Here is a 24,946-nt window from a genome sequence, read left to right as displayed (position 1 = left end):
CTGAATGTTACTGAATATCAAAGGTGCTTAAGAGTATTTTGTACTTTCTTTATACGCATGTTATGAAAAAAATATGTATTATCCCTGACAGCTTCTGTTAACATAATATTGAGTTACACAGTCTTGATTTTCTTCAGGTGTTTTTTGCCAGTATTAACTAAAACAAGTCGCACCCATGTGGCATTGCCGTGGCCATACATACAGATGAAAGGTATCAAAAAATAGGTCCGCAGAGATGGTTCGGGTTGGAAGTAATCCGAGCTTGGGCGCAGCGCAGACGGAGAGCCTGCCCGATTTGTAAACAGTTAACTCGGCATTCCTGGGCGCTGGCTGTTTCCCCTGCCCACCCACAGAGCTCCCAGTCCAGTCCCTGGGTGTGGCGAAAGCCTTTGATAACTACCTGGGTACAGTTCACAGCAATCGCTGTGCGGAGTTGGGACAGCAGTAATATGAAACCAGTCCTGTTGGTTTTTGTTCGTGGCCCTGGAGGCTGGAATCTGCATTCCGGATGAAACCTGCAGCAAATCGGAAGAAAGCCTCTTTTCTTTTTTTTTCTGGGTTTGTTTCCCCCCCCCGCTTTCTTCGGCTGCAAGGGCGCTCACCAGCGTTGGCTCTGGCCGGCCGGGAGCTGGGTGCTCTGCACAGGCTCCGGGCGGGGGCGCCGGGAGCTGCACGTTCGTCGCTTCGGGTTTCCATTTGACGTTTTTCGGTGATTATGGATTTACCAAAGAGGATCTTCATCAAAGTGGAAAGACTACGCGAAAGAGTCCGTCGGGCACTTCCCGCTGAAAAGCCCTCGCAGCCGGCGCACCGGGGCGAGGAAGCGGCCCCCTCGGATGGCGCCCCGCTCCCCTGAAGGCGGCGGCCTGCGGAGAGGGCGAGCTGCTGGGCGAGCTGCTGGGCGAGCTGCTGGGCGAGCTGCTGGGCGAGCTGCTGGGCGAGCTGCTGGGCGAGCTGCTGGGCGAGCTGCTGGGCGAGCTGCTGGGCGAGCTGCTGGGCGAGCTGCTGGGCGCGCCGGGGCACGCAGGCAGCGGGCGGCGTGCCGCCAGTAGGATCGCGGGAGTCCCGAGCAGGAGCCATTGGTCGGATCTGCAACCGAGATTAGTGCGCCGGCACGTTTGCGGCGACAAAAAGCCCTTTGTGCGAAGGAAAAAGTTACCGACGCCGCGGAGAACTTTTGTGTGTTTGTTCCCCCCCCCCCCCGGTGGGTCTTTTCGCTGCTCCTGAAGTAGAGTCTGGAGACCTGACGGACACTTGGGCTGCGGCGCTGTAAGCGGAAGGAGGGGCAGGCTGGCCCGGGAGAGGCGGGCTGCCTTCCCGTGGCAGTGCCAGCCGGAGTTCGGTCTGCTCTCTGAATGCGTGGAGTAAGTATTGGTGTAGCAGTTAGTAGCACTGCTAGAAGCAAACCTATTCTGTACTTCACGCGACATGGAAGGAGGAGATGCGGTGCCTGATTGTAGTGAGCTTTCCGACCTGGAGAGCACAGCAGAAAGCGAGCCTGATCTTTTCACTACATTTTCTGTGAAAACACTTTTTGGATTTACAACTAAGTTTGAATCCACAGCTCGCAAAGAAGAAACAGTGCTTAAAGCATTTCAGCCTTTGCACACCCATATAAATACTCATGCTAATACCTGGTATGAGAGGAATGATAATGATTGTAATGACGACTTGGAAAATCACCACAGCATGAATAGTACCAGTGGCCAAGCTGACCCAATGTCTGGCAGGCAAACTGACCTGGAACTGGAGTTAGCCGAACAAAATGAATTACTTCTTCACCATTTAAGGTTTGTACAGACTTCTTTGTCTGAATCTGACAATGATGACAAGGATGCTATTCTTGTACAAGGTACTTTGGTTCATACAACAAGTGATACAGAATCGGACACAGAGAGTAAGGACCTAGACACCGATGAAAACAATACAGACGAATCCTCACTAAATAATGCTGCGTTGTCTGCTGAGGCTTTGGATGATAACAATCAAAATAAAGAAGAGTCAGAATCAGAAGGGTGCAGCAACAGCGATGACACTGTGGATACAGATGACATTGAGTTACACCCACCAGCTTCTAAGCAGCTCCCAGAAGAGCTGGATGGTATTCTGGAGCATGACTCCAATGGAAAAGACAAAATGTTAATGGACGAGCAGTTCAGTCACTTGCTTGCCACAGGGGAATGCCCTCAAGAACTTCCAGATGAAGAACAAAGACCTTCAGCTGATAATACATCGCTCCAAAAAACAGCACTGGCTGAAAAGACCTTCCAGCTGCCCGCTTTCTTTAGTGGACTACGTGTGAGGAAAAAGGGACTGACCACAGAGGATGGCGAAACTGTTACAGAAATTAAACCAAGGGAGAATGATTTAGCTCTGCTTAAATTACGACAGCCAGTTAAGAAATCCAGTATTACATCAGGTTTGACCACTAAAAAAAAATCAGCTGAACCTAAGGCAAGCCCTACTTTCCTGGAACAACTCTCGCACTTGTTAAACATAGACGTCTCCAAGAATGAAGATAGAACTGAGGACTCTGGGGAGGGATCTGGGGAGACTGAGGACAGTGATGAAGCTCAAGAGAACAAAGCCTCCGGCAAAACAGAACCACGATTTCCCTCTGAGGAAATAAAATCAAGCCCCGCAGAATCTGCACTGGACATCTTTAAAGCTTTATTCACACGGCCTCCCAAAAAAGAAACAACTGCAGATACTTCAGAGCTGGAAGCCATAAAGCGCAAAATGAGAAATGAAAAAGAGTCCTTGAAAGCTGTATTTGAAAGGTCAAAATCAAAGCCTGGGGATGGACCAGCAGACAAATCTGTAGGTTGAACTACTTTTTCTTCCTAAGATCTGGAAGTAGATGGATAAAAAATAATTTGTGTAAAAATTATTGGTGGGGACTTAAGGTCAAGATGTAAGAATTGTCCTCTTCTTTTGGCAATCTCAAATTTTGGATTCCCAACTGAAGAAAGCTTGGGGCTAATTAGTCAAAATTTTTGATCATCTGCAGTTGTAGCAGAATTCAATGAGAACTGGTGATGATAGTTACAGCCTTTCAATTAGAAGCGAGAACTTAAAAATCAGTTTCTGATTTTAAAAGATCACTACAAAACAGTTGCCTGTATGTTAAGTATGGCTTTAAATCGGGTTGGTGCTGCAAATATTTACTGTAGTATTATTTAATAGTTTCTCAATCTCACTCTGTTTTCTTTCATTGAGTTTTTTATTTTTAAAAGTAATATTTCATTTTACCTTTAGGAATAATTTTATGATAAGAGCTGATACAAGAAGTTACGGATGAATTTCAACTCAGTTTGTCCAACACATAGAATTTAAAGTAATTTTTTTATTACTTACATGCATATCTCTGGCTTAGCAAATATTGATAAGCATTTAACCTTATCCGAGTATAACAGTGGTTCCAATTAGACGACTCCAAGTTATGGATTAATATAAGCATTTGCAAGGTTAATATTCTTAAGCATATGGAGATTTAGTTAGTATATTTTTAAGAAATGAAAAATATATGCTAAGTTTTCGTAGAACTATAAAGATAAATGAATTTGAGTGTGATTTGAACTATATAATTACATGAGTAACCCTTAGGTTGGGGTTGCCCCAACCCAAAATTCTTGAAGCTACATCTTTGGCAGATTTAATCAGTCCAGAAGATTGTTCTTGTTGGCTAAAGGGGGCATTATCTGAATAATTAAATTTGTAGGATTGGACCCTAAAACTGAAGCTACTTAAGTTAATTTGCTGTGTTGGTTGTACTCTCTTTCAAATTCTTACTCTTACATAACATTAAAAACTTTTTAAAAATCTTGACTGACCTGGGTAGACCGATAATACCAGTTTGTAGTAAATTACCTATGGGGAGGAGAAAAGATGTACTTGTTGGCCGTGGCGTGTACAGCAATTGCAGTCTGTGTGTGCCCTTCCCATTCCTGGCCTGCTTCTTCCTGCTTACACCGTTCCCTGTGCTGTGCTGGCGTAAGCGTTTGTGTGGCTTACAGCAAACCTATTTGGGAAGCTGTCATCACACACAGTGAGGGAGAAAGCGCAGGAGTCAGCAGGAGTGGCTTTTATAAATGTCTGCTTCACGTCCGGTCTAGTACAAATGTACATTTTCTCAGGGCAAAGCCAGAGTAAAAGGGTCTTGCCTTTCCTTTTTCCTTGCTCATGTGGGCCATTTATGGGGACACTTTCGTATAGGGTTTTACTGTTGCTGCAGTTGTGTCTATGGAATTACTGGTAGTAGCATGTTGTAAATCAGATTACAGAAATGTTAGAGGTGTAAAAAAAAAAACAACAAACCAAAACATAAACCTCTAAAAGAATGCTTGTTTACTTGGGGGGCGGGGGGGGGACATGTCCCCATTTAAAGGGTTGTTTTAGCATTCCAGTTGACAGTGCAGTCCCATTAACAGCTGCAGCAGCACTTTGATGTGGCAGTATTACATGGTATGTGGACTGAGCAAGCTGCTGGGGGTGGGGCAGGAATTTCATGAACTAGCTCCGCTTCTAGAAAATTATATTGTCAAATGATGTCTTAGGTGAATTGCACTAATGTTTACTTGTAAGAGGAGAACAGATGGGTTGTTTCACTCTGAAAAAAAGATACAGGAAAAAACCCTAGTGTTCTTGACCACCGCTATGGTTCACCAAAGGATAGACAGCTTTACACACTGATGTGAACCGTTTCAACACATCATCGTATGTCACATGCATTATGTTACTTTCCTCCTCAGAATTATTTTTCTACACTGATTTCTTTTTATCCCTTCCAACCAACTGAGCACTGTTTCAATCAGTAGAATGAAGCAGATAACCATTCTGGAGTACACATGTAGAGCTGAGCATGGCAGTTGCTGTTTTGGATTCAATTGATACTGCAGACTTTAATTTTTTCTTGCGTAATTTTAACAGCCTGACCTGAGTCCCTCAGAGCAAGATGACAAGACTCCAGGGAGACTCCAGACTGTCTGGCCACCACCAAAAGCAAAGCATGAAGAAGTGAAAGTAGGATTAAAGTACACAGAAGCAGGTAAAACAAAGAGGTGAAGCATTTGCAGAAATTAGTTTGTGACATTTTTAATCTTCCTTAATGCAGAGATGGTGATAAGTCACAATATCTTCTTATATGTGTTGTTTACTGCTACTTGTTAAGCATCTGATTTTTAAATGTAAATGGCTAAATCTGTGTTGAAATCTAAATGCTTGCTTGTAGAAATTCATGAGGAAAGAAGAGGGTTTTTTAATAAATCAGGTTATCCATTTCTAATAGGATTCTGTTAAAATGAGTGATAGAATAGTGAATGAATGGAAACCTGACTGCCTTTTCCATTGCCTTAGAATGCAGGGGACAGTGACCTGCTGGACTCTAGTCTGGCTGCAGATTTTCGTCAGGTAGCATCCAGAATAAAAGTAATGAACACCATTATTGCAACTTGTCTATAAACAAAGAGATACTCATATCCACTCAGATTACTTTTATAGCTAGCCGTGTATATTCTCCTGTACAAATATATGAGAGGGTATGTCTGAAGCGCAATGCTAACTAGTTATCAGGTAAGCTTTCCACAGAAAAATATTTCTTAATTCTTTGTTATTTAGACAAATACTTACATAACATATTTACAAGGGAAAAAGTGGTTATTGTAGCCACTGCAACTCTGTTTCAAATTTGTATTCTTAAATATAAAACAGGAAGTCCTTGTTACCCAGAAATTAGTCAGAAACTGTGGAATTGTCTGAAATATCAAAATGAAAGGCAATAGACCATCTGTTCTTCATGTACCTGGAGATTTTAGAAAATACGACCTAGAAAGGATTAAGTGGAATTAAAAACCAAGCTTTTATACTACCTTGCTGTGAGAAATTTTACAGGGTAATGCTGTATGGCTCTTTACAATTCCAGTGGATATCCATTTGGCCTTGTATATGAGAGAGAATAAATAGGAGTAGTAGATCTACTGTTTTGTATTGTTTAGTGTATTACTTCTTTCTCCCTCTTTCCTCAGTTTTCTCTGCCTTGATCTTCCTTTTTTATAAAGTGGGCATGATACTGGAAGCATAAAAGTTGCTGGAAGATACAGAAAACTTGGTTTTGACGGGGACAACATGTTCCTAATACAGACAGAATTGAATTTACTATGCATTTGATAGGCCTGAGGTGTGGGAGTCTATCACTGGATGACCAGGACAGGTAATCAGCTGTTGACAAGGAGTGCTATAGGCTCTTTCTGTTACTCTTAGATTCTTATTATAGGCTATATGCTTGCCATATTTAATTTTACCCAAATAAATATTTTTTCTCCTAATGACTGTAATCATCTGTGGCAAAAACATATGCTGAAATAAAGAAAGGAAAGGAAACTGAGTTAACAAAAGCTCCAGATTCTGCTACTTGCAGAGAAATTAGGTCATGCTTTCCTGAAATTTGAATAGGAAGGACAGACTGGCTTAGAGCCCATGTAAATTGTTACTCTTTTGTTACTGTGATATTTTGGGTGGCAGTGTCATCAACATGCTGATGGTTAGTTTGCTAAGTCAAATTTTTATACAGACCAGATTCTGCAGTTCATTAGTCATTCTAGTGTCTGGCAGAGAGAGGCATTTGAATGAAAACAAACTGCTGGTGATTCAGCTTGGATGAGACAGAAGTGGTGCTTTTAAAAGGAATAGGCAAAGACTATATTTGCAGCATATGTTAGAAGTGCAGTAGAGTTTTAGGTGTACCGCAGTGATTAGCAGGTTTGTGTTTCTTTCAGCTGTTTATGGATGCCCAGAAAGCAGTTGTTGGCAGCAAGGACACTGCAAGCAGTTGTAAGTTGCATATGATGGATCAGTTACATCTGCTTTTCTGAGTACTAGACTGACTGTTTTAAAGCACTATGCGCAGGAATGAATGTATGCAGTCTCTTGTTCATAGAAGGAAGGTACTGTTCATAAGTAGTGCTGATATAATTAAAAAAAACAGTTTGTAGTCAATGTTGGTCGTATTGCTGGGGGGCAGGGTTTGTGGTTTTTTTTAATTAATATGAAAGTGGCAATACAGCATTACTTCTAAATTCAGTATCTTCTCTCTGACAGTGGTTGTAACCTTCGAAGCACATGTGTATACTGCCATTTTTCCTCATGCCCCTTCCCATCCAAAATTCCCTCCCAGCCACCAGTATCTTAGGAACTTCTTGTCCAGAGAGTGGGCTTCTTAAAAATATGATATAAAGCAGGTTAATGATCACCGTTAAACTGACTGGTCTCAACCTGAAACCCTATTTCTTACCCCAGTGTCTTGTCCTGACGGCTAAGATCAAATGGAAAATTCTTGATTTCAGAGTAGAGTTCAAAAACTGTGTGTGGCAAGGGTGTTTGTGATTCCAGTGTTCTTCCACTGATGTTCCTGGATAGGTGATTGATTACCTGTAACATAAAAAAATGCTGAAGTGACTCATTTTAACTTTCAGCCAACGATTTATGTTACTGTTTTAATTTCTGTGATTAAGAGTTTCATCTACCAAAACAATAGGAATCTAGATACAAACTATAACAGTAGGCTGAATTATTAGGTAAGTATTCATTTAGCACAGCTTTATTTTAGGTTTAAACAAAATGCATCTGTCACAAGTGTGATCACATCCAGGGATAAATCTGTGGACATAAGTCTTTGTACTTATTTTATGAGGAAGCACATAATTTTTTCGTTTGTCATGAGAAATTAGTATTTAAAATAACACTGAAAATTTGGAAGTTGAAATACTGTAATCTTTCTTACAATTCTGCACCAAGTCTTTGATTTACTTCCTTCATCACCATGCACTATGGCATCTATGACAGGAAGGTAGGGATGTTGAGGGAGAGGATTCCTGGCTTTTTGATCTTTTCTCACCTCCTTGCCATGTTTTTCCTCATTGTTCTTGTTGCCTAGTGGAAGCAAGAAATTCAGGCTTAATTTGGCCTACGCAGCAGACATCACAGTGACTCATAGCAGCTTGGAGGAGTAGCTAACTCCCTCCTGAGGCTCGTAGTCTGGCTTGATGTGTGGGAAACCAACTGAAAAGCAAATGGACATAACAAGGAACACGTGTGTGGGGCTGACTAGGCCTGTTAGGAATATTAGAAGTGAAAGAAGTTAGTGAACAAATATAACTCTGCAACAGGTTTTTTTCATGCCTTTGATAACATCTTGTGTAGTCATAGTATTGTCACCCCCAACACCCAAATCTTGAGTTGTAAATTTTGAATTAAAAGGATGATATTATGATATTTTGGCATATCTTATGTTTTCTTAATCCTTTAATTCCTCTGTTTCCATAGAGCAAGTGACTGCGTTGTCAACTGGCTCTCTGTAATTAACACAAGCTGCTTACATGGTTCTCTAGAGAAACTGGAACTTCTTTGAAGTGTGTCAGTCTAAAATAGCTGAAGTTCAGAAAGTCTGTATTACATTACACCATTTATATCCTGGAAGACTAGAAAAAGGGTATTTGAATTTATAGTTATAGGTTTATTCCATGGAAATATTTCCCATGTAATCAAAGACATTTCTGTGCATATTTCTCTGGTCCTAAAGTTCTGTTCTGTTTTCATTAGAAGTTTCTTTTTCCTCCATAGTTTTTAGAGATTTCTCCCATTTTTTTAAGCATTAAATGTGATAGAAATGTAGATGTGTAAGCTGTTACATATGGTGAATATACCTAGCCAGGTAGAGGAGATGAATTCATGTCTATACTGAGCAAACTCATCTGTGATACTAGATCACATAGAATCCACATATAATGAATGTCTCAGCTGCTGCTTATGACTAGATCAGCACTTACAGCCTCTCATGTCCAAGAAGAGGAGTTTAGACATGAATTCTGCTGCTCATAAAAGTACTTATGTTTGAAGAACAGTCTCCGCATTAAGGTGGTGTAGATATACAGATCCTGTGATTTCTATTAAAAATTCATTTTTAACCATAAGGATCAACATAGTTCTCTTATATAAAACAGAGTTTAGTCTTTTGCTTAAGCAAAACAGAAATTTAAAAAGTGATAAGAGAGAAGTACTTGACATTCCGGCTGGAGAAAATGTTAAAAAAAAAAAAAAAATCAAGTTGAAACATTAATCCATTTAGTACTTTTTTTCATTACATGTTTTCTTGTTAATTCAAATGTCTGTATTTGACATTAAAAACCCCTGTTTTCTCGCAAGTCTGTCTATTCATCATCCTTAAATCTGCAGTGAGGTAATGCTGTCTCTGCCACAATTTCTGTAACAATAGTCTGTGATGCTGTAAGCACAATTTTCAGGGTGAATAAGAAAATCAGTAGGTGACTGAGAAAGGTCGTATTAAACAAAAAGTGTCTAGATAAATGGTGAACGAAATACAAAATAATGGCAGAGGTTTATTGCCAATTCTCAAATATATTAAGGCCTTGGTCCCCTATGCTCTGGGTTCCCCGCAAGAAAATCACTTTATGGTCATGATGTAAAGGCAGAGAATAACCAGCTTATGTGAGAGAAAAAAAGGCATAATGGTGTGAACAAAGAGATGAGAGATAAGAACGTAATTTCTTATGTTTCTTTAACATAAACTTCCTTTGTGGCTTTGAACAATTTGTGTTTGTCTCTAAAAAGACAAAATGCTTGATGTCGTTAGTGTCCTGAAGGAAGTTGTTGTAACAGTTGCTGCTAACAGTTGTTTTCATCTTAAAATTAGAAAAAATAACTTTTTTTAATTAATTTCAGTTTATTTAATTTCAGTATGGTATTTGGGGTTTAGTTCTGGTATTCTATTATACATTTTATTGTCATGAATTAGATAAAGCACAACTACAGCAAGCAGGATATTATGCATCGATTGAAGATAGTGTTTTTTTGATTTAATGGTCACTGGTCAATTTGATGTGACCTCAGACTGCAGGTGGGCTGCATAAAGGTTTTTGTAAATTATTATAACTAAAGCTATAATTTTATGGATTTGGAAGGTATTGAGCACAGTACTACTTGGAAATCTCAGCATTCTCAGACAAATGGGTTGTGCATGTGCTGATCAACGCAGCAGCCACTTTTCCAGATATCTTGCAGTCCTGTCTGCTAAGATTTACTTTGAAAATATTAAAAGAAAAACCCTCAAACACAAGCAAGCAACAGAAACTTCCTTTGCTTTTCTCTCCCCACCTTAGCTGATGCTGTCATTCATGATGTGCCTTGTGAGATAGGAACAAAAAGATAGACACCTGTTAATGCTGAAGATTTGTTAAGGTGCTTGTGTTCCATTTCCAGTCCTTTTGCTGCCTTCTGGAATGACTTCTGGAAAGTTGTGAGACCCTTCCAACCTTCAGTTTACCTATCCGTAAAATTGGGATTAAGAATCCTGACCTATTTTTCAAGCCAAATTAAATTCCTTTTTCTGTTTATAGGCTATTAGCATGAGATGGAGATGCAGAATGGAAAAGAATACTTAATTCCTAAACTTAAATCTGCAAAAAATAACACTTACAGTATGGTAACTGTGCTTACGGCCATATGATAAAATGTTCATGCCTTCCTATACACTGAGGATTATATTATTACAAAGTGAGGGGGAAGAAGAGTTATGCTCCACTTTTTCAATAAAAATCCCTGCTTTTATTTCCATTATGCATACCATCAATAGAAATGTAGTAATTTTAGGAGACCTGTTGTTTTTGAGTCTGGATGAATCTATTGCAGCAGATACCTGACAACGACATGTTTTACACTATACAAAACCATATCTGGATTCCTACATCTGCGTAGATACCAGCATGCTTAAGAATTCACATACAGAACAGCTTTGGTCCACTCAAAGTAGCAACTTGATTTTTAAACTACATTTTTCCTAGTGAGAAAGTTAATCTGTTATCTGAATATAATGAAGGCAAGTTCTGTGAATTATTGCTTTTATTGTAGTTTATATTTTGAAATGTAGGTACCACTATGGGTCCTACCAATATGATGTTGCAAAGGCCCAAAACAGTCACAGGGTTTTACAAGATGACTCTTGTTATATAGTTGAAACACAGTGAAAGAGCAATTGTGTACAGCACAAGAAGAATGACTTTGTATTTTATTTCCATGGTTCTATTTCAAAATATATGAGGGCCTTTGTATAACAGAAATGCCTCTGAGTGTTACTGAATTCACTTTCCTGTTCTCCAGTCTGACTGTACACATGACCTGAAGTTCTGTTTGGCCCAGCTTTTGAACATGAGAGATTTAGATACTAGTCTGAATGAAACGCTGAGTCTGAACACCCTGATGCTTTCTGAAAATTTGCACCTGGATTTAGAACTGCTTTTTGGCTTTCTTTTTAATTAAATTCGGTATCACCCCTGCCAAGTTTGTCCCCTCTGCTACAGCACAGACACATACTCTTATCTTTAAAAAGCCCAACCCTATTTATTTTACATTTCTTAGTTTTGTATAGATCCATGTTTTAAGTTTGTTAACAGTTCTAAACTTGAGAATTGCTGAGAATATATTGGGGAAGTGGTGTGCCCATGTGTGTGTAGGCACATTCACCCACATACCCACCCACATTTGAATAAATATACACTTGTACTGCAGGTATAGTATGCATGCATTCTCAAGATATGCTTACTATATATAGTATACAGTGATTGCAAAGCTGTTATAGATCTAGAATAAGTGCTTTGTATTTTAAATTTGTGCTAGATGAAATAGGTAGTCTGTAACTCATCAAAGAAATTCTGTAACAAATTTGTTCCTTGTGTTTGCTGATAAGGTGTTGTTTACCATATTGCATTGGTGAATGTGATCCTGTAATAGATTGGTTTTGTAAAAATGAAGTAGGACATTTATTGAGAAAGAAATAATGTTGAATGTCCCCAGCAGCAGGACCCCTAATATTGCCTTCCTGGGAGGGTGAAAGTGATAAGCAAAGCTATTCATTTCTGCTCTCAGGTAAATGAACTGTAGCTGTAACCTCTCACAGGAGAGGAATGATCGAGTAGATAAGTTACTCAGGTGACTGCTTCGTAATAGTGCTTTATACTGCTTTGCAATCAGAAAGAATAAGGACTATTTTCTTTATTTCCATAACAGACAATCAAGGGGTTGTGGTATTTTCCTTCAGGAGGCTGCTTCTCTGTGGTTATCCTTTTGTTGTTCTCAGGGAATTCAATGAGTGTTGTGAAGTTAATTCATTTTCTGTAGTAAGTTAACTCTTACATCTTCTGTATTATTTCAATATCCAGACAGTATTTTGATACTGGACTGTTGGCTTGTTTAGGACTGTTTATTCTCCCCATGTCCTTCTCTGTCTGTCTCTCTTCCTCACATCTGATGTATTTTCACTGTATCAGAATCTTTAAGGTGCTGAAAATCATTGAAATTTTAGACTTGGAGGGTTCTTCCTTCCTTTAAAAGTCTAAAAAAAACCAAATTAAGTTGAAGTGAAGGATATCTGCTCATTTCCCAGTCTGGGGAATTGACATCCTTATATGTATTGAATTACAGGGCTGTAAAAGAGTTCAGTTTCAATGGGAAGTAAAGAAAGGAGGACATAAAGGAATAGGTGGAATGGGGTGAAGGAAGAAGGATTAGAATAATGTGTCAAAACTACATTCAGTATTGTTTTAGCCAATCCCCTATACTTAAAAAACAGGTAATTCTAAGAATTTCTTTAAGCACAAATCAGTTTTAATTTCCTAGTTCTAAAAGCATGCTTAAATGCAAAACTTGTTCAAATTGGTGTTCAGAAAGTTTAAGGAAGTCCGTCAACTTTTTATAAACCTAAGCTTTGAGTCTTCACTAACCAGTCATCTTGTAAAAAATGTGTAAGCCACAATTTGTCTACTTAAAGTGTTGCATTCATGTAGCATTTCAAATAAATGTTTGTATTTCTCCCAGTGTTACTTCTGTGTGAAAATTACATTTTTTAAACACCATTCCAAGACTGAACAAATAACATGTTTTGAAGGTTGCTCATGACTATGTTTATTGGAAGAAAAGCCTGAACATTTGGTGCTTTTTAGGACCATAGCCTGAAAAAGCCTGGAAGGTCCTATCAATGCGCCTGTAAAAGTAAATACATAAATAATAAAAAAGGTGCAGCTGTGGTGACTAGATTCCCTTCTGACACCTGGTGGTTAAAGGGGAAAGCTACATAGGGAAATAATGGAGGAGGAAACAAAGACTATAGTAAAAGGGAATATTGAAAATGATGGGACCAAGGGGGTTACCAAGGAGGGAGAAAAGATTAAGAAACCTTCACTATTCTGAAATTTAATGAATCAGCTCAATTAAAAGTTAATTATTTCCTTTATGCTACAGGGTGTGGTACATCTCGAGAGAGGTAGATTGCACTCAAGTTTTCCAGCTTTTATTCTCTAATTACTTTTAAATTGTGTTAACATTATTTTGCATGTTTGCACATGAGTTTAATAGGTAAGACTTTTTACGAAAATTATGAATTTAATGACCAGAAGTGGCTATCTAGGTCATTTATCTTCAGAGCTTCTACTTTCTACTAGAAGTTTTAAGATCATGGTAGAGAAGGTTCCTAAACTGCTAATATAAAGTTTGAGGAGTAACTCATCTATTTGAAATGTGAGTTATGGACATCTCTGTGGGAAAGGTTTTCATATATGATTTTATTTAAAATGATTCAAGTAGGTAAGTTGTTTTGATATCAAAGAAGAAAAGGTAATTTTTGCACAGCACAGTTTTGAACACAAATAGAATACTGAATAATATTTGAGTGTGTATACTTGCTTTTTGCAACAGTTTTGGAGAATGAAAATTGCCATTTGAAACCCTGTGACCCACTGTATTCAATATTCCCAAAGCTGTAAGTTAAATTTTCAGGTCACCAGATATACTAGTGAACACTTGTACCTTTTCTTTCAGAAATGGTGATGAACAGTGCAGCTTGATCAGTGTTATGATAAAGATTTACATGACCATATATTGTGTATATTCATAAACATTATTGCTGCTCTGTGTTCAGATAATTTCTGCGTGATTATACAACTGAACATACATTAAGCATCTGCATAAATTACATAGGTTGTCCAAAACATCCAGATTTTATTTCATGTTTGGTTTTCTATGCATTTCTATGCATGCTATAGTGTGTATTTTCTTTGCAAAACAGTGGCGCATGCCTCATACTTTACTAATCATTAGTAATATCTTATATGTTTTATTTCTGCCACCCAGTGGCATATGTCATACATCGGCTACTGTTAGTGCACAGCCTATCTTTTTTTTAAAAAATGCATGTTTTAGAAACAACTTAAAAAGCAAAACAAGGAATTCTTGAAAGTGTTCCCACCCCAAACTTGTGTCTTCTAATCAGATTGTATGGAATGAATCTGTCAGAAGAGGCTAAGCTTTCTGATCTGCATTGCTCTTCTTGCCTTACCAAGCAACATGAAAAGACAATAATGAGTGAGCATCATTGTTATTTCCAATTGAAAATCTTGAGGAATGACTAAAATATATTATTAATCATTCTACGGTGTGCAATATGCAATTCTGTATACTTATTGGGCTAAGAGCTTTATAGAGATATTTGCAAGTTTGTTTTCATAGTGTTACTGCATGTGGCCTATTATTAACTAAGGAACATCCATGAGATTTTTTACATGATAGAAATTTATTTAAATACTTGCTGTTTGATTTGATGGACAGTGCTGATATCTAGGTACACTTAAGAAATTAAGCAATTCATAAGCAGTTGATATTTTTTTGCAAGACAAAATGATATAAATGGGAGCTGAAAATACTGACGGAGGTATGTATTTGTAGTAATGAATAAAAAGCAGGGAGTCTGGCAGACTGGGTATGTATTTAATCAGTGTAAAAATATAAATTCCCTGCGTGAAGCTTAAATACAATCTTACTTATGCTTTTGTCTCTAGCTTACCTAAAGCTTTACAAGGAGGGACCGCCAGGTGGGTGGAACAGTGTAATGTTGTCCGTCTGTGTCTAGTCTTTGGTCTCTTTTGTTACTGTAAAGGCAGTATTTACCTTTCCTTGATGGAATAAAAATAGTAAAGGCAGAGTGTGCAGCACCTAATAAAGACTACAGAAGTTCTGTAATATAGATGAGAATCTGTTTTCAGAATTCTGGCTTACATTGCTTCAGTTTCAGTGGCTGCCTTCCCACTAAAGTGAGTGGAATGTAGGTTGGTTTCTTTGACTGTCAGATCCATCCCACAACGCTGAGTGTGAAATTTTTGCAAAGTTAAGATCTGAAGCCTGAGTGGAAGAACATCACAATTGAGAACTGGTGTATTACTTTCTCTTCTTCTCCCCCCCCCGCCCCGCCATTTCTCTTGTCTGCGAGCAAACTCCAGGTAATTGTAACTCATTTTAGAGATAATCTAATATGCCGAATAATTGGGCTTGTTATAATCTGGCAGGTGCTTATTCTAAAACTCTTTGATGCAAAGACTGTATGTGTAGTGAAAACTGAGCTGGAAAATTTCTTTCTGAGTTGATGGGCTATGGTCCTCTACTGTGAGGTATATCTTACATAAAACTGAGGTAACAGCTAAATTTAAGCAAAAGACAAGGTGAAGTGAATTAATAAATGATGAAAAATATTGTAGCAGCATACTTTTACTGATTTGAATAATGATTGCATATCAAAAATGTGAACTGAAGCTTTTTGTATGAGAACTGAATTTGCCCTGTTTACTAGTTTAGTACTAGTCAGTTTGGAAGGATTAAAGGGATGATGGCTTTTTACCTTTCCATAATCTTGATGTATTTGGACACATACTGGTCCTGATTCAAAACAAGAGCACATTTAATGCTGCCAAAGAAATACAATAAAATCCCATTGAAAACTGTGTGAGGGCTAATTAGATACTAACTGATAATGCCATTAGCAATGAATCAGTAGGGATGTCTTCTGAAGGAAAAGGGGATTTAATTGTGCTTTAAGAAAGGGAATGAATGATATTAACCTCATTTATGGAAGTTTATTTCAGATATAGCCCCTGCTGTGTCCTTCTGCATTTTCTTGCTCAGTTTTGTATCCCACCAAGAGCAGGACACACAGAGCCCTGGCCATTGTTGGATTTCAAATGAAACTTAAGGAACTTATTTTGTACAAACTCTTGCGGCTTGGAAACTCCTGTGAAGCAGCACTTTCAAATTACTGAATTATTATTGAATGTGTGATAACTAACTGAAGCTGAGTTGGAACTCAGTTTATTTTAAAAGAGGATTTTCTGATAGCATTCCTCTTTTTTTCTACAATGACTCGTCACGTCTGCAATCGCTTGCTGAAGTAACTGACATAACTGAGTAAGGCATGTTTCAAAGCATTTCTATTTTTCCCTGTGTGTGGGAATGAGAGGAAGCAACATGTTCTGGAGAGTCCTGGTATGACAGCTGAGATAGCAGGTGGGTTTTGTGGTATTTTAGGTGAAGACCAACTAGTTTCATTCTGGTGTCATGAAGGTGGTGAACCTGTGTACTTTTTATGAGTGTGCTGCTTTTTTTGATATTGAGTTTATATAATCCATAACGTACATAAAGTACTCTGAAATTTCAGTCTGCCTTTTTTGCTAAAGTAAATATTTGAATAAAAGCTTCCTAATGAGATTCTCAAATGATGAAATACCAACTCCCTAGTGATTAAAACACCCTTTGTGAAAAGCGAGTTGTTTCTGAGTCCTCCTTTTAGTGTAATGTATTGCCTCAGTATCTCTAGCCTGTCTTCTCCTTTATTTCTGTAAGTTAAGAAACTTGTCATTACACTGTGTATGGGTGATCATTATTTGTTTAATCATTAAGCAGTTTCCTGTTCTCATGCTTTTCAAACAATTACAGTATAGCAATCTGCTGAGTTAAAACTTTCTAAGGTTTAAGAATTGTTTCCTTTCTTTTTGATCTTTTTTTGTAGTTGAGTTAGAAATGCCAGGTGTTGTTGGTGAATATTCAATGTGATTATTTTACAAGACTTATAAACAAATGTTATGATCAGGATAAACTCTTGATGCATTATATCACTGAAGAACAAGTTAGTCCTTAATTCTACCATTTAGATGGTGATGCAAGTGGACATCACATTACAAGAAATAAATCCAAAGGACTTTGAAGCCCTGTCCTATTCCCTTTGAAGTTTAATAATGATAGTACACTCATGTTTGTTACAGCTGCATGAATACTTCTTAGGGAATAAGACAGTGTTCAGGCATTTTTGCATTGATAAAAGCAACTTATATGGGAATTTGTTAGAATTTCCCTGCACATACCATCAGCGATCTTGGGGTAGGAAAGTTATATTATCCATATAAACTGTCATTAAGTGGACTTCTGAAGTGTCTGGTCTGACAGACTCATCTCTCCCTGACAATTCAATCGCTAGCATTTCCCATTTCCCTCACTTGAAGTAGGCCCTACATTTACAGGACACTGGTGGTGGTGGGGAGGTCCTGGAAACACTTAGGTATTAGGTAGAGTTACAGGCCACTCATGTGATTTACTGCCTGCCTGGAGACTGGGCAAATGAGCAAGCTATTATGTTTGCGCATCCCATAAAAATCCCATATTTTTTCCCTCCTTTCCAATGGAACACATAAGTAAACAATGTCTTAGAATTGTTTGTGGAACAGAAAAAGAAAATCGTACCACTTGTCTCTACCCTAAAAAGCTGGAGTTCTGAGGTGAAGGAATTCTGGCCTACACAACTTCTTGCTTCAGATTTTGAAGGTCTTCTGAATTTGTCACTAAAAAGATTAGAGGTGTAATTATTTGGGAGTTCTGTGTGTTTTAAAGAAGCCAGCTCAAACTAAACCCTCTATTCAATATCCTTAACACCTCGATATCCTAGCTCAACTTTCTCTGTAGAAACCATAGACACAAACACGCCCACGGAAGTTACAGGTGAATTGCCTGGAGACCATGTTTATCCTAGGTCAGGATAAATGCTAAAGCTGAACAGTTGGGGCAGTAAGTACTGATGGACTCATTCACATTCAGGTATCAAGGGCCTAATAATACTAGAATATGCTGCTATTTTAGGTACTTGGGTTTTATGATTATTAAGGGTAGATTTGAGCAGTCCTGTGTTATACATTTTATTTAGAAGATTAGCTTTGAGGGCCAAAATTTTAGAAAACACAATGCTGTAAAAATTATTGCAGTATATTGAATACGATTTCCTTTGTTTCAGATTATTTTGTGTTAAAGTTTAAAACTCCTAGTTATAAAATACAATAACTATTAAAAAGTATGTCCTTTTTGTATAACTTAGGATAAGCAACCTTTCTCTATTGCCTTACCTTTTTCCCCATATGTAAGTTTTGGTATCTGTCAACTTTTTGGGTTCCAGGTACTTTTGTTTTAAAATTGCTGTTCAAGAGAACATGAATAAAACCTTCTGCTGTCATACCTATACACCCCTTATGTTCTTTAGTGTATTTGTACACTCTTTGCTCCAGCAGATGTGATGTATAAATGGTTGCAGGCATTTGTCCACTGTTTCACAATACATGATACTCTGTTGTTTTCACACAGTTGATGTCTGTGATTCTATAATGAATTCAATTTCTGCCGTCTTAGAGCATTTTAGGCCCTTTGTTCACTTCTTGTCCATCTTAATTATTCACCCATTTTTAATTGTTTGGGTTTGCTTCTTCAGCTTTTCCATTGTGCTTCCACAATAATTCTCTTATCTGTTTACTTACTATGCAATTACAGGACACAGAGTTGCTTCCTCCTTGCAGTGGGCATTTAGTTAAAACACAATCTCATTTCCTTCTTGCAACCCATTACTTTGTTGTAGGTGTTAATTCTATGCTTTAACTGGAGCATTTCAAATGTTGTAGTACCATGTGATAACGAAAATATTATTTAAAAATCCTTGCTTTTAGATACAGATTTCTTTTCCTGATACACTGGTATCTTTTTAGTCAATATTACCTTTATATAATCCTTATTGCCAACATACTTTAAAATCATGAAGGAGACTGATACCAAATCTGGAAGTTAGCTAAGAAAGAATGTTACCAGATTTGCACTGGTTCTGTCTTTGCACTGATCAATGCTAATCAGATAAAACACTAATTATAATTCATTTTTCCAGCACTGGTGTGTAGGCCAAACCAAATATAGTGTGACTGGAAGTAAGGTTGTGATACTTTCTAATATTGACTGTATCTATGGGTGGCAGAACAGGATCAGGACATTAGTCTAGTTGATCACTCCAGAAATTGTAGGGTTTTTTTTTCCCAAGCACATTCTAAAAACATACAGTTGAACAAGGAAATTTCAAATGTATATGTTACTATCAAATAAAATTTAACAGGCTAATCATTAGGAAAAAGGTAAGACAAAAAACTGTATTAAAGTGAAAATCTAGATGAAAAACTAATGAGATAACAAGTTCACATCCAGAATAAAAGAACAGTATATCTATAAATTAGTGAATTATAGCTTGACTTCAGGGAAAAAAAAAAAAAGAAAAATGTTATTAATGGAGTACAGAACTGCCACCCAGTGAAAGTGACTAATTTTACATTTTCTCAGTCTCCTTCAGATTTTCAAGAAATCAGACATCTATTTTCTTGTCAATGGAATGTATAATATATTTACTTGTTATGGAAATCATTCCAAATTTTCTTGGTTTAATCATAATTATATTTATCTACAATAGAGAATAATGTTTCAAACAATACAAAAAAGAGTTACGATTTTACAAGAGATAACATTTAATGTACAGTGAACATTGCAATGCATATATGGAGCTAGATTTAAAAAAGCTCCATATATCTTTTGCCCTGGGGAGCCCAGAACCGGACACAGCACTCTAACTGTAGCCTCACCAGTGCTGAGTAGAGGGGAAGGATCACCTCCCTCAACTTGCTGGCAAGAGTCCTCTAACACAGCCCAGTACACTTAGCTGCCTTTGCTGCAAGGGCATGTTGCTGGCTCATGTTCAACTTGGTGTCCCCCAGGTCCTTTTCTGCAAAGCTACTTTCTAGCCATTTAGCCCCCAGCACGTCCTGGTGCCTGGGGTTGTTCCTTCCCAGGTGCAGGACTTTGCACTTCCCCTTGTTGAACTTCATGAAGTTCCTGTCAGCCCATTTCTCCAGCCTGTCGAAGTCCTTCTGAATACCAGCAAGAGCCTGCAGCTTATGAGCCACTCCTCCCAGTTTTGTACCGCCAGCAAACTTGCTGAAGGTGCAAACACTCTACACTCTGCACATATTCATAAAAGAACTGGAAAAGTGTGACTTGAGAAGCAGAAGCTTGCAGCTGATGTGAAGTTAGTAAGAGTAGTAAAAATAAGACCTGAATGCAAATTTAGCATTCTCTCATGAGAATGCAAATTTTTGTCATGAGAATTAATAAAAAAAAAGGTAAAAAAATTCTAAGATTGAAGGACTATGTGATAAAATGGCAAAGGAAATCCAAAATATAGAACTATTAAGAAGTGCACTTGAGGAAAAAAATCCTAAATACATATAGAGATTAATGAACTCTAATCTGATCATTACTCTTTAAAAACAAGACCTTGATGTTAAAATAGATCTTGGGAAATGTCAGTTCAGTGCTTGGTAGTGATCAAAAAGCAACCGAAGTGGTAGGAAGTAGTAGGAAAGGAATAGAAGATAAAATCTTCTATATCATCATAATGCCATTGTATAAACGTCCACATTTTGAATTTTGTGGGAAACTAGTTTTGTTAACTCAGAAAGGTTACAGTAGAACTGTGAAAGGTTCAGGGAAGGACAGCAACTCTGATCAATATGGAACATGTTCCTTATGAGGAAAGCCTATGTAGACTAATATTCTTTCAACTGGAGAAGAATCAGTCAAGGGGGTCAGTCAATTTGGAGATCTCTCAAATCATAAGAAACAGCAAATGGGTAAATGGTGAACAGTCATTCACTGTTTCTTCCAGCACAGGAATTGGAGGCATCAAATGAACCTAACAGGTGCAGATTCAAAATAAACAAAAGGGTCTTTACCTAATGTGCAATTAATTCTTTGCTGCGGGACATTGTCTGCTTGCAGGAGTTTCAAAATTAGCAATGCGCATTCATGGAAGAGGAATCCACTTGCAAACTATTAAATATGCAAACAACTTCTCTGGTTTAGAAAGTTCCTGAATTGCAAATCAGGTTGCTGGAAGAGCATACTGGAAAAGTACTACTACCTTTTTGCCATTTTTTAATTTTTTTTTTTTTTTTTTTGAGTTAGAGCTGATTGGAGTTGAATCTATGCAGTGAGATTGTTTACTTTTTTGCTTGCTTGCCTTATGTAAAGGACTAACATTTTAAATTGTTTTCTCAGTAATGAAATCCCAATTTGCTTGTGGTCATTTTTCAGGATAGGAGCACTTGCCATCTGATTTGTATCTGATTTGTTTGTTTCAAAAGCCCTTCAGAGTAATACCCACATTAGGGATAGCTAACTTACGCCCTACAGCCACTGTCTTCCTGGCAGGCTGTTTGGAGACCAGGCAAGTACAACAGGATGTTTGTACAATCATCCTTCTGTTATCCAGCATAATGAAAGACTTAAAACCTCAGAAAATACAACCCCCCTGACGTTACACAAACTAGGGGATGTGCTGGCATGGAATAAAAGTCACCTTGTGACACAAGATCAGCTTGGATCTATAACGTAGGGTGTAAAGAAGAGGGGCCCAGTGACAGAACCAATGTGAGCACACACTGAAACACAGAAGGGTCCAGCTAAACATCAGGCAACACTTCCTCACTGTGAGGGTGACTGAGCACTGGCACAGGTTGCCCAGACAGTATGAGGATGGAGATTCGTGGAAGCATTCCAGAGCTGTCTGCACATGGTCCTGGGCAGCCAGCTCTAAGGGGAGGTAGGACCAGATGACCTCCAGAGGTGCCTTCCAACCTCAGCCGTTCTGTGATTAGAAGCTTTATTTCCATGTCGGTCTTGAAAGTCCTTAAGGTATTGCAGCACCAAGAAGTGGGAGGTCATACAGTTCAGTTGCAACCTTGTATCTCAGCTGGCTCTGGGAACTATCTACATATGTTTCATGTGTCTTAACTAATAAGGCTGGATGAGTTACAATGATTATGTGAGAATCAGGCTGGCTACACACAGAACTGTATCAGATTTCTTAAACTCTGGCATAGTTAATTCGTAACCTAGACAAATCACTCCTTGATAATTTAGAGTTTACTGTATTTCTGGATTGTTTCTGTAGTCTAGATGAATCTGTTTAGTGAGTTAAATGGAATTTAAGAACTCGGTAATTTAAAGCATGACTTACATTTTGTTTGCAGTACAGTTCCTTACATTAACATGTCATTATTGTTTACTTTGTTGTTGTGATTTTACCATTCTAAGCAGCATCCCAGTGTCATTGCATAATTAAACTTCATTGTTCTGTTGCCAGTATGTTCAGAAACTGATTTTTGGAATTATATGGATGCGATTATTTTTTCTAGTGAAGTTCTTCAGTGTTTTAATGGTTGAGATTGCCGTTTCTGTGTGCAGGATATTTTCTTGGGATGTTCACTATCCATGTAGAATTATACCAAATTAAGGTGACTTCACAAAAAATGTGAAAGGAATTGACATGAGTTACTTTATATTACACAAAACTATAATTGTGGTGTGATATCTTTTTCATTATAATACCTTAACACACAAAAATAAATGTTTGCTTCAGAAGAATTAAAAAGATACTTTGCCGGGTGTCAGCTTCTATCCAATAGATAGTTTCTTCTAGTTAAAAAAGAAAACAAAAGAAGCTTATGCTATAGAATGTCAGTTTATTGCATAGTAGACAATCTATTAAGTATTTTACATTCTATTGATTTATGATACACTTGCTTTTCTGCAGTAGCAATGTTTTAAGTAATTAATTAAGCTTATTAATTCTTATAAACTAGTACTTTTAAAGCATATTTTTAAAGAATAAGTAAACCATAAAAGAACTGCTACTCACTATCTTCTGCTTTAGAACAAAGACCAAACAAAGCAATCTCTAGAACTTATTTTGGAGCTTTCAGCTAGGAGAAGTAATGAAAAACACGTGCCAACTTAAATAACTTAAAATGATGGTATCTTGCAAAATGTCTGTCACAAAAATGGCATATACTTAATTTTTAAAAAATTCTTTAACTTTTTATGCTGTATTAAGTTTCATCCATGGGGGGGTTTCCATCATTCTCTGACTGCACAAACATTTGTACCAAGATAAGAAAATAAGCAACAGAGGGTTGGGAATGGGTAGACATGGTGAAAAATCTGCTTTTGGTGCCAGTGCAAGTCTATGTCAGCATACGTGAACTATGACTCTCTTACCCAAATCCCAAAGAATGTTAAGCATTGGGCAATTCCACATAGAAAGTAGATCTTTTGTTTAGATCTGTAGATCTGTATCCTTCTGTTAGCCAAACTAAGAACTGATTGTTACCAGCATTTTCAAAGCCTGCTGTTTGCTTCAGTTACCATGTGACCTTAAAGAGCTGAACTTCAAGTCAGGATGTTCATAAGGTTCATGCCCTGCAAACTGAGTGCTTAACCAGCTGAGGTGCCAGATGGGTCACAACTTTTTCTGGGGACCTGAGGCAGCTCTTTTGTTAGTCCTGTTTAGGTGAATGGATAAGTGAGCCTGTGTCCAGAGGGCATATCAACCAGTCAAAGGAATTAACAGCAGAAAATCTAAAAGTCCGTAGACCTAACCGGTTGTGATTCCAGCAGAGCAGTCAGGCAATTTTTCCATGCTGGAAAGCTCTAAGTAGAGGCCTGTTTAGAGAAGAAGGAGGACTTTAGATAGGTACTATTACTAGTTGGAATCACCCAAGTTTTTTATTTTGTGTCTTGTGAAATATCAATCCATTTTCCTTTTGATTTTGTATATCAATTCAGCTGCTTGCATGTAGCTTCACCTGTGTTTGAAAAAAATGGCTTTGCATTAAAAGCTTCCACGTCATACAGATTTCAGGGTGATGACCAGTTATCTTTCCTTTTTTCTCCATGTGCTCTCAAGAGAAAAAAAGAAGAAAAGAAAAAAAAGCACCTAAGCACTGGAGTATTTTACTGGTCTGGTGCTTTGGTCCATGTTTTGATGTTCTGTTGCTGTCTTATTGATTCTACTCTTCCAGGGACTCTACAAACCCCTTAGTGTTAGACAACAGTAAAATTTAAAGTCTTTGGACTATTTTCAATCCTTGTTTAAATTAGAATTTGATTCCTTTTTTTAGTTCAGGAAGCAGAAGCCAAGCCAGGGAACTGGAAATACACTTTTGGATTAATTTTGATTTGGAAGCAGATAGAAGCAGGGCTTTGATGGTCTAGGAATGAACTCCAGTTGCTTGTTTAGGAGGGCTGTAGCTTCTGGGCCAATGTCTCACAGAAGACAGGCATCTTTTAAATCATTACACAGCTGTAATGAAGGGTCTTCTCTTTCTTCATCTGGCCAAATGTAGCCATGTTATGGATTAAGGGGAACCGTAGTATGAGACCGAGGTTCTAGAGGACCATTTGGTAAATCTATACCTTAACACTTACAGCCATCACTAAACCTGTGTAATCAATGCCCAGCCTCCTCATTTTTTCATTGCTGATTTAAATTTCTCTGGCTTTAAGTTTCATGCTTTCAATTTTGTTACACCTTTGGATTTTGTTATATTCTCACTAAATGCAAGAGCTATTTAGTACCCTGTGAAGGTACTTAAACCCTGTAATTAATCTTCATCGGATAAAATTAAGACAGGAATTCTTTGTATCTCTTGCTGTTGGGTACTTTCCCAGGTCTTCATTTGTATTTGTGATTGTCCTTTATGCAATTTGCCTGTTAGCCTGGTTTTGGCTGGAATAAAGTTAATTTTCTTCTTAGTAGCCAGTATAGCGCTGTGTTTTAGATTTAGGGTGAGAATAATGTTGATAACATGCTGCTGTTTTAGTTTTTGCTAAGCGGTGTTTATACTAAGTCAAGGACTTTCCAGCTTCTCAT

General features: G+C 37.9%; 1 protein-coding gene across 1 annotated transcript in view; it reads left to right on the top strand.

Moving 5' to 3' along the window:
- Window positions 1-594: 594 nt before the first annotated feature.
- FMN1 (formin 1) overlaps window positions 595-24,946 on the top strand; it is a 146,304-nt gene continuing 121,952 nt past the window's right edge. Inside the window, exons 1-2 of the mRNA XM_075030390.1 lie at window positions 595-2,820; window positions 4,930-5,047. Coding sequence (XP_074886491.1) covers window positions 1,429-2,820; window positions 4,930-5,047 — 1,510 coding nt within the window. The 5' untranslated portion in view covers window positions 595-1,428. The remainder of the gene's footprint in view (window positions 2,821-4,929; window positions 5,048-24,946) is intronic.

Source organism: Buteo buteo, chromosome 6 (genome assembly GCF_964188355.1).
Source record: "Buteo buteo chromosome 6, bButBut1.hap1.1, whole genome shotgun sequence".
Lineage (NCBI taxonomy): Eukaryota > Metazoa > Chordata > Aves > Accipitriformes > Accipitridae > Buteo > Buteo buteo.
This window is presented reverse-complemented; position numbering and strand designations above follow the sequence as displayed.